The 13,298-nt window shown below is 34.8% G+C and overlaps 1 protein-coding gene across 1 annotated transcript in view; it reads right to left on the bottom strand.

Annotated features, from left to right (window-relative positions):
- Positions 1-13,298, bottom strand: part of EEA1 (early endosome antigen 1) — a 112,785-nt gene that overhangs the window by 69,686 nt on the left and 29,801 nt on the right. The window contains exons 3-5 of the mRNA XM_027842456.1: positions 5,376-5,494; positions 2,899-2,953; positions 2,735-2,800 (exon numbers count right to left, since the gene is read on the bottom strand). Coding sequence (XP_027698257.1) covers positions 2,735-2,800; positions 2,899-2,953; positions 5,376-5,494 — 240 coding nt within the window. The remainder of the gene's footprint in view (positions 1-2,734; positions 2,801-2,898; positions 2,954-5,375; positions 5,495-13,298) is intronic.

The following is a 13,298-nucleotide window of genomic DNA, read 5'->3' as shown; positions in this document are numbered from 1 at the left end:
TCATTTAGCAGAACTGAGTCACCTGGGTACAAGTCCTTGCTCTGAGGCCTGGGGCAGTCACTTAAACACTTCCAAATTCATTTTCTTCATCAATAAAAATGTGGACAATAACATATTATCTACCTTGTAGAAATATTATGAGGAAAACAGTCTGAAAATCTCAAAGTACTATGTAAACAGGAACTATTAAGGGGTATTCAATCTCCTCTGATGGTTCTTGATCTATGTCATGCCCATTAACTGTGAGGTTACCCCAAGGCTCAATTTTTTTTATCAACCCCCTCATCAGCTTCTATGGGTATGATTATTACCCTTATACAAATGATTCCCAGATGTACTTATCCAGCCCAAGTCTCTCTTTCTCACCAACTATCTATTGGACAGCTCTGACTGGATGTGTGTCATATACACATCTCAAACTCAAGTCCAAACCAAATCCTTCTCTCTTCCAAATTTCCCTATTTCTGTTGAAGTCACTACCATTATTTTAGTCATCCAAGTTTAATAAACTGGTGTCATCCTCAGCCTCTCACTCACCCCACATGTCCAATCAGTTGACAAATCTCATAACTTCTTTTTCTACAATTCTCATATATGTCCCCTTCTCTCCACTCATACAGCACAACCCTAGCTCGGTCCCCTGTGCTTTTGTAATAGCCTTATAATTGGACTCTCAGTATCAAGTCTCTTCTCAACCCAACACATCCTCCACATGGCAACCAATGATTGTCGTGAAGCATAAGTCTTTGCATGCCAGCATCCTATTGAATAAACTCAAATGGCTCCCTAGTGCCTATAGGATGCTCTGTTTGGCATTTAAAAGCTCTTCACAACTTAGTCTCTTCCTCTCTTTCTAGTCTTCAAACACATTACTTGCCTCCACACACTCTGGTTCAACCATACCCCACTGCTGCTGTTCCTCACATATGACGAGTCATCTCCTTCTGCATGTTGCTGTCCCCCAGACCTGGAAAGAGTTCTCCCTACTAACCTATACCTTTTAGGATTTTTAGCTTCCTTTAAGACGCAGCTCCAGGACCACCTCTTGCAAGAAGCCTTTCCCAGAATCTCCAGCTGCTAATGCCTCTCATCTAGGTTTACCTTGAAGCTGTTTTGTGGGTATCTTGCATGCGCCAATTTACTTATGTACTGTCTTCTCCACTGGAATGTAAGCTCCTAGAAGGCAGGGACTGGTTTTGCTTTTTCGTTGTATTCCCAGTGCTTTAACACAGTGCCTAGCACATAGTATGTGCTTAATAAGTGCTTTGTTGATTAGTTGTTTATACTTCTGAATTAAAGAACTAAATTATTCTCAAGCACCTTCTCAATTCACCTAATAGAATTTACCATTTGACCTCTATCATAGGCCATTGTGTATGTGCAGGACTCTAGAATGGATAAATATCTAGATTCAGTTTGGAACAAGAAAAGAGCCCTGGACTTGAGGTTGGAAAGCTTATGTTTGAGTCCTTACTTTGCTATTTATTAAGTGTGTCATTGGCCAAATGGCAATTAATCTCTCTGTCTTCAGTTTCCTCAATCACCAAGCATTTATTAAGTACCTATTCTATACATCCTCAAGTACAAAATAGGTTATAATACTTTTACTACCTGTCTTTCAGAACTATTACAAGGGTCAATAAGAATGTAAAGCACATTAAAAATGTAAAATGCTACGGAAAAGTCAGCTATTATAGCACTATAAGTGGCTTTAAAGGTAAACTTTTAAAATAACTGTGCATTATAAAAAACCTTTCAAAGAAAGAACAATAAAGTTAATGGTTTTTTTTTTCCAAAACTTCAGTGAAATACGTATTTCATGATTTAAAACATACTACTCAAAAATTATTTTCAGATTACGAAAATATCTTTATTTTTACATCTAGTACAATGGAACTAAGTGATACTAGCTACTAAGCATCATAACAGTTTTTCTAAACAATTTTATTTCCTAATTTTTCTGAAAGTAAATTTTCTATGGCTGCAACTGCCTCTTCCCTCTTACAGAAATTATTTTCAACAAGAGATTAAGAAAAATCTTTTTTTAAATCTAGGAAACCAGTACTTCTCTATTTGCTTTGAGATACAAACCATGATACAGAAAATGCTTGATTAGCCATGCAACTATAGCATAAACAAAGAGTATGAACAAATGAAATATACAACTCAAAAATCCTTACTAGTTTCAAAATCCTTCCCAATTAAAAAAGCTGATTTAGCAAGTGATATTTTATCCCTTTCATTTTTAAATAGAGGTGATAACTCTCAACATAACAGACACAACACAAACATCATGCACAAAAGAAAATAGCCCAAATAAGACTGAAATTGAACAATCAGCTCTTGAACAATTAAGTTTTACAATTTTGGGAAACTGGCTTTTAGAACCAATTCTAATGGAATTTTCCAAATATATATGATATATGTTATGCCCTTACCAAGTGTAAAATATCTTTTTATGTGTCTGATTAAATTCAATGTTGTTAGATTTACATTTTTCTATTTACTTGGGTTTATATTTAAATAACCAAAGTAAGACTTTTAAAAAATCTCCATATACCATTCATTTGAATTAAAAAGAAATAGCACACTTGATATTACCCATAAGGAAGCAAATTTTCAAGTCATTTGTATCAGGTCATCTGCCTTACAAAAAAAGGTATTAATCTTCAATCTCTATGGTAAAACTAAATAGCTCCACATAAACATGCTTCAAGTATTTTAAAGCAATTACTTGCTGCCGCTGCCCTTGTAATTTTTCTAATTCTTTCTTCAACTCTTCTGAGTACCATTTTTCTTCCTAATAAGAAAAGGAGTTTTTTTTTTAGCTCACAAGCTTTTAAAATTGTTTATCTAAAACACTGAAAATAAGTAAATACAAAACATTTTCTTTCCAACCTTCAGTGAAGCCTGTAGGTCTTGGACCTCTTGCCGGAGTAGTATCACATCTTCTCTGAACATACATGGAAACAAAAGGAAACAATAAGCAATACTGCATTAGTATATTCAAATAGATAATAGCTAATCTTGTCTATTAATAAAATATCTGCCATATCACTGGACATTAACATGTCAATTCTCTCTACCCTAAAAATATTTTGGTATGAGATTCTATATACAAACCAATCTCCAACTGATGAAAGGGGTGTGTGTGTGTGAAAAACTGGTTAAGTGGGTTGGTTGGCATTCAGAACACATTCTCTCATAGAAATACTGCTATAAATTGGTTCCCAGGCTAGCATGTAGATGCCTATTTAATCCACTATGCAGTTAAACTATAGCATCAACACTTCTACAAAACCTAACTGCCCCTTAAAACAAGATTTTCCTTGGAAAATGTATTTGAGTTTTTGATCTGGAATGTCAGGCAATACACTAACTAAGTCATAAGCCACCGGCAGCACTGGTAAAAGAAAACTGAGAGACAGTAGGACAGCACAGGGAAGGGCTAAAAATAGGAGAGCAAGATTAGTTACAGCAATAAGAATGGATAACTCTGCCAAATAGACAGGGAAAGGAGAAGAAGATAATCAACTGCAACAATAGTAGGCAGAAGAATTATATAAATACAATGAGGGACGTGAGTCCTTGCCTAACAGCTATTTGTAAATGAGAGTTACTTGTATGTTGGACATCCACATGTTGGAAAATAACAGGATCAGGGGCAGCTAGGTGGTGCAGTGGGGGGCAGCTAGGTGGCATAGTGGATAGAGCACCGGCCCTGGACTCAGGAGGACCTGAGTTCAAATCCCGCCTCAGACCAACCACTTGACACTTATTAGCTGTGTGACCCTGGGCAAGTCACTTAACCCCATTATCTAGCCAACAAAAAAAAAAGGAAATGACAGGATTCATTTTTTATTAAACAAACTCAGACTCAGAGTTAAACATGAACACATGTATGTCTTTTTTAATACTGACTACATTTTTTATGTGACATTTTTACTGGCAAAATACCAAATGAGAACATTTTATAAATGCTTTCAAAAAAACTCAAAAGTTTTAAAACACATAAAAAAATAAAAACACAAAAATTCATGTACGAAGAGAGAACTATTTCTCCTTACTTGTCATATCCAGAAATATTGGGAGGCAATTCTGTTAAGATTTACTGAGCTTCCAAAAATACAAAATACATTTGCAATTTCATTTGGAGAGCAAGCCTACCAGGCAAAGATCCAAGCACCATGTCTATTTATCACTGGTGCTCTTATTCTTTATTCTTTTTTTCAAAACTAATAGTCTGAAATTTGCCACAAATTATATGCAGAATTTAAAATTCAAATAGTATCCAAATCACTAATAAAATTATTCTAGGGAATAATTTACTAAGGACTAATTTAGAATAATCAAAGCTTTATAAAGGAACTTCTTGTCAAAATTAAAGGTGTCACCAGAAATGTATTAGTAAAGAGGTCACTACAAATTAGAATAGGTGGGCTCCAGATTCAACACTCTTAAGTGGATGAAGCTTATCTTTGTGACAGTCTTGACACAGACCTGGGAATTCAGGTGACACATGAACTAGAAAAACCAAATTAAGCTAACAATATTTTATGGTATCTGCTTATATTTTATGGTATCTGCTTATGACATAGAAATGCTCTTAATGTTTACTTTGTGTGTTACCATGCACATAAATTTTTAGAATTTATGCTAAAAATATTTTTTAAAATTTTGTGAAAAATATTTAACCACTCTATACTTTAATAGTTCAAAAGACTCATAGTTTCACAAGTGAGAGTACTACTCCCAAGACAGCCTATAACTCATTCATACCTCAGCGGAGTTGCTAGAGTTTAAAAAAAAAAAATCAGTTGGTAGGCCAACTTTCTGGTGATAATCATCTAAGCAGTCCCTCCACCCTCAAGTAAGTAAGGAATACTGTGATGACACATTATATTATATTATAAAAAACAATGTGAACTGAAGATTAGATTCAATAGGAAAAAAGTATAAAAAGAATTTTCACAAGCAGTAGTAAAAAAGTAAATTTATACAGTTAATCCTTTATTTTTAATTGATTTTGCCTCATTTTTAAATCTTCAAATAACTATGTATATTTGTTGCCATTTAGTTTATATAACTGAGTTTTAAAGTTCTATTAATTGTATTGACTCTTAAATACAGAAGAAGAACATATGTTTAAAAAAAGTAACATTTTCCAGTTGTGCTTTTTGAAAAATGCAACAATCACAGGACAGCCTCCCACCAACCCATTCCGGTTGCCATCAGAGAGGACAAAGACAACAGGAAGGCAGACATCTACACAGCACTTTTTATAAGCATACATAAAACTGGTTTTCAACCTGCATGTAGGGTCAACCTGCATGTAACATCATCAGATATTGGCCTACAAATAGATTCCACCTTACCGTTTTAAAGCCTCTCCTCCATGACTTGATTCATTACCAGAGTCATGAACTGCCTGATAATGTTTGAAAAGCTCTTCAGCAGATCCATGAGATTTCATACACTGGGGACATATGAAGCCCTATAAAAAAAAAAATCTTAAGTTTTTTATATTGTAAAAATTATTTGCACATTTCTAAGCAATCCTAAATATTTCATTTATACTGTTATCCAATAATTAATAATTGTGACAATCATAAATTCTGAAATTTTACAATGTAATTATAATATCTATTCTGAGTAACTACTTCATAAAAAGAAAATCATATGTATCTTAAAGACTTTCCAAACAATACACTTTGAAGCACACAGTTCTTCCTAAAAAAAGAACTTAGAAAAAAAAACCTTTCTAGCAATTCTTAATTGGCTACATCAATTTTGTTCTATAATAACAATTATTATTGGCAGTACGGCATAGTGGACAGCCAGCAAAGCCTGGGTTCAAATCCCATTTCCAACACATACTGGCTATGTGATCCTGAGCCAATCACCTAATCTCAATCAATCCGAAGGACTAATGATGAAGCATACTCTCCATCTCCAGAGAAAGAATCGATATTGACTGAATACAGACTGAAACATGCTATTTTTCACTTTCATTTTTTTCTTTTGAGTCTTCTTGTACAAAATGACTAATACGGAAATGTTTTACATTTAAAAAAAACTTTAAATAAATATTATCTAGAGTATATATAAAGATGAAACTAATAAATAAAAGAAAGGTGGGAAAGATGCACAAAAACTATTTTATATCAAATTCTTTTCACCATCAATAGACGGCCACATTTTGGACATCACAATCCTAGTATTTATGGAATTGGGAAAAGCACTGAAGAAAACAAAGATGGGAAAAGTAGACTGACTAGACCAAGTATACATGGAAGATATCTATGCTGGACAATCTTGAGAGAACTGATTCTCAATCACACCTATTTTCAAGGGATCTAAAAAGAAGTGAAGAGGAAAAAAAGGAGGGAGGGGTTAGTAAAAAAAAAAAAACTACATCTTATCACTACCCAAAAAAGGCAACTTAGAAAATACCAATAACTACTGATCCATTTGCCTGTTTTCCCATCTAAATAAACATTTTATGAAAATAATCTGCATATTGATGACAATATTGAAAAGGAACAGAAAAGCTTTCACAAACAATATCCATAGGAGATCACACTTTTACCATCATACAGATTATTAAAAGATACAGAGAATTAAAGATTCCATTGTGCATATTATTTGTTAGCTATTAAAAAATATTTGATTTGACAGAGCAGAATGAGGCTTTCAGCAAGTCCTCCATGCATAGACATATATATGTACGTACATATATACATGTGTATACCTAAAAAGATAGAAAAAAGATAACTTTATTTGACAACCTACTGATTAATTAATACAATGACTGCCAGTGAACAGGGAGACAAGGTGTTTACCACCATCATTTAAGAGATCCAATACAGACTTAAAAACAGAGAAATTTCAAATAGATAATGAGGACTTCTAAATGCTCTTCTTCAAGCAATTTCAGAACAATGTGGTCTCCTAAACAACATTCATAATCTCTTAAACATGTGGCCTAACTACACAGGAGATAAAAAAAAAGACACAAGTGAGTGAGAATGCCTAATCATTCAGACTACAAGATGCTGCTGATGGATGGTCTACAGAACCTATCCATTCATATATTTAGGACAGGTGAAACAAATGGACAATGAGGTAGGTCCAGGATTGAACATGAGGAGAGGCTTTGGGCTCACCACTGGGAAATGGAACAGTACTTTTAAAAATCAAAAACCTTTTCAGGAAACAAAAGCTCATCTTTTTAATACCAATATTCTTCCAATGATGCTGTATGGTTGCAAGTCATTGAAAAACTCCAGTCTCCAAAGAACTGAAGTTGAGGATCACACAAGGTGCAATGGAGCAGTACAGTATCAGAAACTATGGAAAGAATATTACAAAACAAACATATGATCAAAAATTGTAGGTTGGCCACATCTATATGAGTATGAACTAACCAAAGGGCATCCTGAGCACTCCAGTGCTCCTTACTACATCCAAAGAACTTGAATATACTAAGGGTGAAGCTATGGACAAACAATAACAAGAACATGAGGGGCTGTCAGGAATGGGTTGAAATTTGCATAAATGGAAAAATAATCACCTCAGTGAGATCACAGATTTATTTGTGTATTTCAGTATACATGTCACATCCCCAGCTGTTCTTGAGAGCTGGGACTACGGCTTGTCTAAACATTGTCATCTCCCCTAGAATGCACTTTGCACACCAAAGCCTTAATGTTTCTTGAACTGAAGAGACAAAATTCAAACTCTGGTTTTGTTTTACCATCAGAGTAACATTTTTTTTGAGGAAATGTTACAAAATTCTTGAAAAGAAATTAAATTTTTGTCAAATTTTTTTAAATAGGTGCATGTTATAAAACACTGGAGGTGGGTCAGGAATAGAGAGAAGAGGTGTTCCCAAATCAAAGAAAGAATAAGAAATCATATCTTCAAAAAGGGACAGAAATCTACTTGAAAATAACAAATATCAGAAGCATTATGACATTATTATTCTTTCAATATCAAAGAAACTATGGCTTTTGCTTTCCTTGCACTCTCAACACAAGGACAATATAGCTAGAAGAAGCCTTTTTCCTATCATAAAGCAATCAAAACAAATCTTTTTATGGTACCAATATAACTTACTATGTAATAACCCTATGAACTTCCTTTCCATTCACAAGCTGCCATTAAGAACTACAATGCATAAACTGAAAATAACACTGCATAAAAGCATTTTCCCCCAGGTTCCACATTGTTCCAAAGGGTATTTATTTATATTTTGAGAGAAATAATTTATAAAATATAAGTACAAGGTTTCAGTTGTGAGATATTTCTCTTTTCTTCAAATCTGTAAAATACCAGGATGAAACAATTGTTTAATCTTACTTTTTTTTCCAAATAGTACACAAAAAATAAGGAAGACAAATGATCTGCAATCAATCAAGTATGTATTCTTGCTAGCTAGCTGTTTCAAATGTATCTTTTAGTCAACCACATGAATGGTACTTTGGCTCCAAATCCTCATTGCGGCAGATTACCAGGCTGGTTCAGTACATACTTACACAGGCATACTTTCATACTTTCATAAGACTTGGTCTTAGGATTTTCATGATTTAAAAGTTACCAAGTTTGTAATACTTTTATTAGGGTAAGGAGTCAATGCTATAGCTCATACTTTGAAAGTAATCCGATTGTGCTTTCTTCCATGAATTATAAACTTTATTAGTGTCACAAGCAGCAAATATTCATTAAGCACTTTCTGTGTATCCAGCACTGTGCTAGCATATGCAAAGCTACTATGACATCTCTCAGCTTCCATTTTAGACTGGGCTCTTGAAAGATCTCAGATCACAGATTTAGAGCTGAAAGGAACCTTGGACAATCACTAGACCAATCCCTTATTTTTATGGATGAAAAAGCTGAGGCACAACGAGGTGTAGTGAACTAACCCAAAGTCATACAGGTATTAAGAAGCTGAGACAGGATTTGAACCTAGGTCTTCTAACTCTAAAGCCAATACAAAGAGGGAGAATCGATTAGCTCTCTTTAAAACACTAAGTGCCAATTCGCAGACAGTTAGGCATTTAATGAGTGGACTGTTCCTTTACACTGTTGCCTGACTTAACACAGATGCTGTGGGAATATATTAACACCTGAAACTGTGTTCCCAAGGGGAAAAAACACTCTTTGGAATTGAAAATAGACATAATCATCATCATTAAGGACATAGCTCATTTCAATTACCATGAGATAATACAGAAGAGAGAGTCTTTTTTACAACCTGAGGTTAAACTTTATAGAGTTTTATAGATTTAATGGCTCTAGTATTTCTGTCTAAGGCTCTATTAATTTTTTTTTAGAGAAACATTTATTCAGCAGGAAGTAAATTTAGAAAACAAAAGAAAGGTAAATCTATTCCAATTAAAAAGCAAACCACCAATAACTTTTTAGCCTTGCTTTCTCAAAAGCAATTATTTTCTCTTGGGTCCCCTAGTACTTTTGTCACTTAATCTATATTACCCAAAGGCAATAACCACACTACTTAACTGCATCAGCACCTCTCCCCACCCCACCCCCAAGTCACCACATGTTCCAAACTGTCAACTAAATCAAAATCACTAGAAGATTCCCCTTCCTTTGGCTTTCTGATTTTCTACCACTTAGCAAAAACCTATTTTTCCCCTGATGAATCCATATATCTGGGCAAAAGTTTCTGATTGCTGTCCTTAGTCACTTAAGTTCCTGCTCAGACCAATTTGAAAGTATGAAATAACAGGCTCTGGGAATTGGGCACACTCTACCCATAATGACCTATAAGAACTTCCAATGCTATCTTATCTCTCTTTTCCAGATCCTTTTTTGAAATGGTATGGGATCACTCCAGCCTCAAGGATCTGTGATTTCCTCAGTTTAGGTCAGTTTAGGCTTTCTCAACAAACATAAATAATACCTCTGTATCCTAGGAGAAATCCTTCACAAATTATGTGGCCAAAAATCTCATTGTGCTGTGGCCAATCTTCAGGCGGGTAATGAGCCTCTCTGAACTTGGAAAGTTTTCAGGCAATACACAGTCTATCACCCAGACTGTATTCAAAATGATTCCAGGTTACATTGCCATAGCCTTTGAGAATGCAGGATCAACTCCAGGCCATAAAGACATATCTCAGGAGGACTTTAGTAACAGCAGAATCCCATCTCAATACATTTGTTGAAATGTAGCAACAGCATTAAGCTAGCTGTGCACCAATTTATCTCCACATTAGTGAGTTTTGTTTCTCAAGAAATTTGTAAATTCGCAGCATATACCACTTGGACTTATTGATTTCAATAATGTGCTTCCAAAAAATCATTTTTATCTCTTTTCCATAATTCACTCTTAAGATTCTGAAAGTTTACTTGGTACTGGCTAAGAAATAGAGTGGTGGATCAGTGGAATAGGTTGGGAGCACAAGACACAGTAGTTAATGACTATAGTAATCTACTGTTTCATAAACCCAAAGACCCCAGCTTCTGTGATAAGAACTCACTATCTGACAAAAACTGCTGCGAAAACTGGAAAAGAGTATGGCAGAAACTAGGCATAGACCAAAATCTTACACCATATGCCAAAATAAAGTCAAAATGGGTACAAGATTTGGATATAAAGGCTGATACTATAAGCAAACTAGGACAGCAAGGAATAGTTTACCTGTCAGATTTATGGAGAACAGAAGAATTTATGACCAAACAAGAGATAGAAAACATTACGAAATACAAAATGGATAATTATGATTACATTAAATTGAAAAATTTTTATACAAACAAAGCCAATGCAACCAAGATTAGGAGGGAAGCAGAAAACTGGGAAAGAATTTTTACCACCAACATCTCTGATAAGGGCCTCATTTCTAAAATATACAGAGAACTGAGTCAAGTTTATAACAATACAAGTCATTCCCCAATTGATAAATGGTCAAAGGATATGAACTGGCAGTTTTCAGATAAAGAAATTAAAGCTATCTATAGTCATATGAAAAAATGCCCTAAATCACTACTGATTAAAGAAATGCAAATCAAAACAACTCTGAGGTACCACATCACACCTATCAGATTGGCTAACATGACAAAACAGGAAAATGATAAATGTTGGAGAAGATGTGGGAAAATTGGAACATTGACACATTGTTAGTAGAGTTGTGAACTGATTCAACCATTTTGGAGAGCAATTTGGAACTATCCAAACCTTTGACACAGCAATAGCACTTCTAGGGCTGTATCCCAAAGAGATCATAAAAATGGGAAAAGGACGCACATGTACAAAAATATTTATAGCAGCTCTTTTTGTGGTGGCAAAGAATTGGAAATTCAGGGGATGCCAATCAATTAGGGATGGCTGAACAAGTTGTGGTATATGAAAGTAATGGAATACTATTGTTCCATAAGAAAAGATGAGCAGGTGGATTTCAGAAAAACCTGGAAAGACTTGCATGAACTGATGCTGAGTGAAGTGAGCAGAACCAGGAGAACATTGTACATAGTGAACAGTCACATTATGCAATGACTAACTTCAACAGACTCAACTCTTCTCAGCAATGCAAGGATCTAAGACATCTCCAAAAGTCTCATGCTGGAAAATGCTGTCCACATCCAGAGAAAGAACTATGGAGATTGAATGCAGATTGAAGTATACTATTTGCTCTTTTTTTTGTCTTCTGTTTTGTTTTGTTTCTTCTTTCTTGTGGTTCCTCCTACTGGTTCTAATTCTTCTTTACAACATGAATAATGTGAAAATATGTTTAATAGGAATGTATATGTAGAGCCTATTATCAGATTGCACACCATCTTGGGGAGGAAGGTGGGAAGGAGGGGGAGAAAATTTAAAACTAAAAGCTTATGGAAGTGAATGTTGAAAACTAAAAATAAATTAATAATTTTTTTTAAAAGATCCTAAAAGTTTTCTTTTAAAACAAGCTACACGTATTAGTCCTAGAATCTTAGAGTTTTATACCATAATAAAAACATAATGGCTATCTAATACAGTCCCCTCATTTTACAGAGAAGGAAAGGGCACACAGTAGTTAAATAATTCATCCAAGGTCACACAGTGATACTGAGAGAATAAAACTAGAACTGGATCTCCTGAGTCACAGGGTCATTTCATTCTCATTATTGCCAATGTTTGTCTCTTCCCCCTCCCCAACTATGCATATGCACACATGCACACATATATATTGGGCTCTAACTCTACTGTATATGACTTGTCATTTCTGTTCTAGGAAGTTTTACAGGTAAGTCTTCTTGTGTGTGTATGATCCTTAGAACAATTAAGAGGAATTTTTACTGAATGTGTAATTCTCTCACTTAACAAGACAAAAAGCTTTATTTTCTCAATACCAAGATGGCATAAAGAGCTTTACTTCCTCATTAAAAATTTTAATAGGTTCTAAAATAAATTTATTCCCTTTTCTCATTAATATATAGCATCACAGTCATTGATTTCACTCTAGTATGGGCCCTAATTACCACTCTTAATAAGACTATTTCAATAGCTTAACCAACTGTTTTCTCTATCTCTAGTCTCCCTCCCTTCTAAACCATACTCTACTCTACACTGCTGTCAAATTAATCTTCCAAAAGCAGAGGACTGTTTAATTACCTCAGCCCTTTCCCAAACACTTTCAATGCTTTGAAGTATGTCCACAATATGGTCCCAAAGTTGCTTTTCCACTATTTCCTTACCCAAACCTGCTGCCATAGACAAATTTAATGAACTTTCTCTAAATTAGCCTATGTTTTTCAGTCTCCTCACCTCTGTTCATCCTATTCACTCCACATGGAATGTGGAGAATCCTCTCTACCCCTCTACCTGTCAGAAGCCAACCTATCATTCCAGGTCCACCTCAAATATCACCTACTTAATGAACTATGTTTTGATTTCCCCAACCTCATGATGTCTCTTACCCACGAGGCAGTAGTGGAGGTTTATATCTGGGAGCCAAGAAGCCTGGTTTCTTCTTCCAGCCAACTCAGAACAAGAGCTGGTTGGAACACAGCAGAGCTTGCTTTTCAACTTAAACAAGTCATTTCACTTCTGTTGGAATCAGTGTCATTTATAAAATAATGGGACCAAACTAAATAATTTCTACAGTCTCTTCTAGCTCTAACAGACTCTTCTGGACCAAACTTAGCACTTTGTAGCACTTAAATTACTATAGTATAATTATTTGTATGAAAGGTAACATAGTATAATAGAAAGGATGTGGGACTTGGAGTTAGAAAGATCTGAGTTCAAATTTTGCCAATTACACTTTCTACCTCTCTGACCCATGGGCAGGTTAATCCCT

Source organism: Vombatus ursinus, unplaced genomic scaffold (genome assembly GCF_900497805.2).
Source record: "Vombatus ursinus unplaced genomic scaffold, bare-nosed wombat genome assembly UNPS02014874.1, whole genome shotgun sequence".
Lineage (NCBI taxonomy): Eukaryota > Metazoa > Chordata > Mammalia > Diprotodontia > Vombatidae > Vombatus > Vombatus ursinus.
The sequence above is the reverse complement of the archived record's forward strand: the minus strand, read 5'-3'. Positions and strand labels throughout refer to the sequence as shown.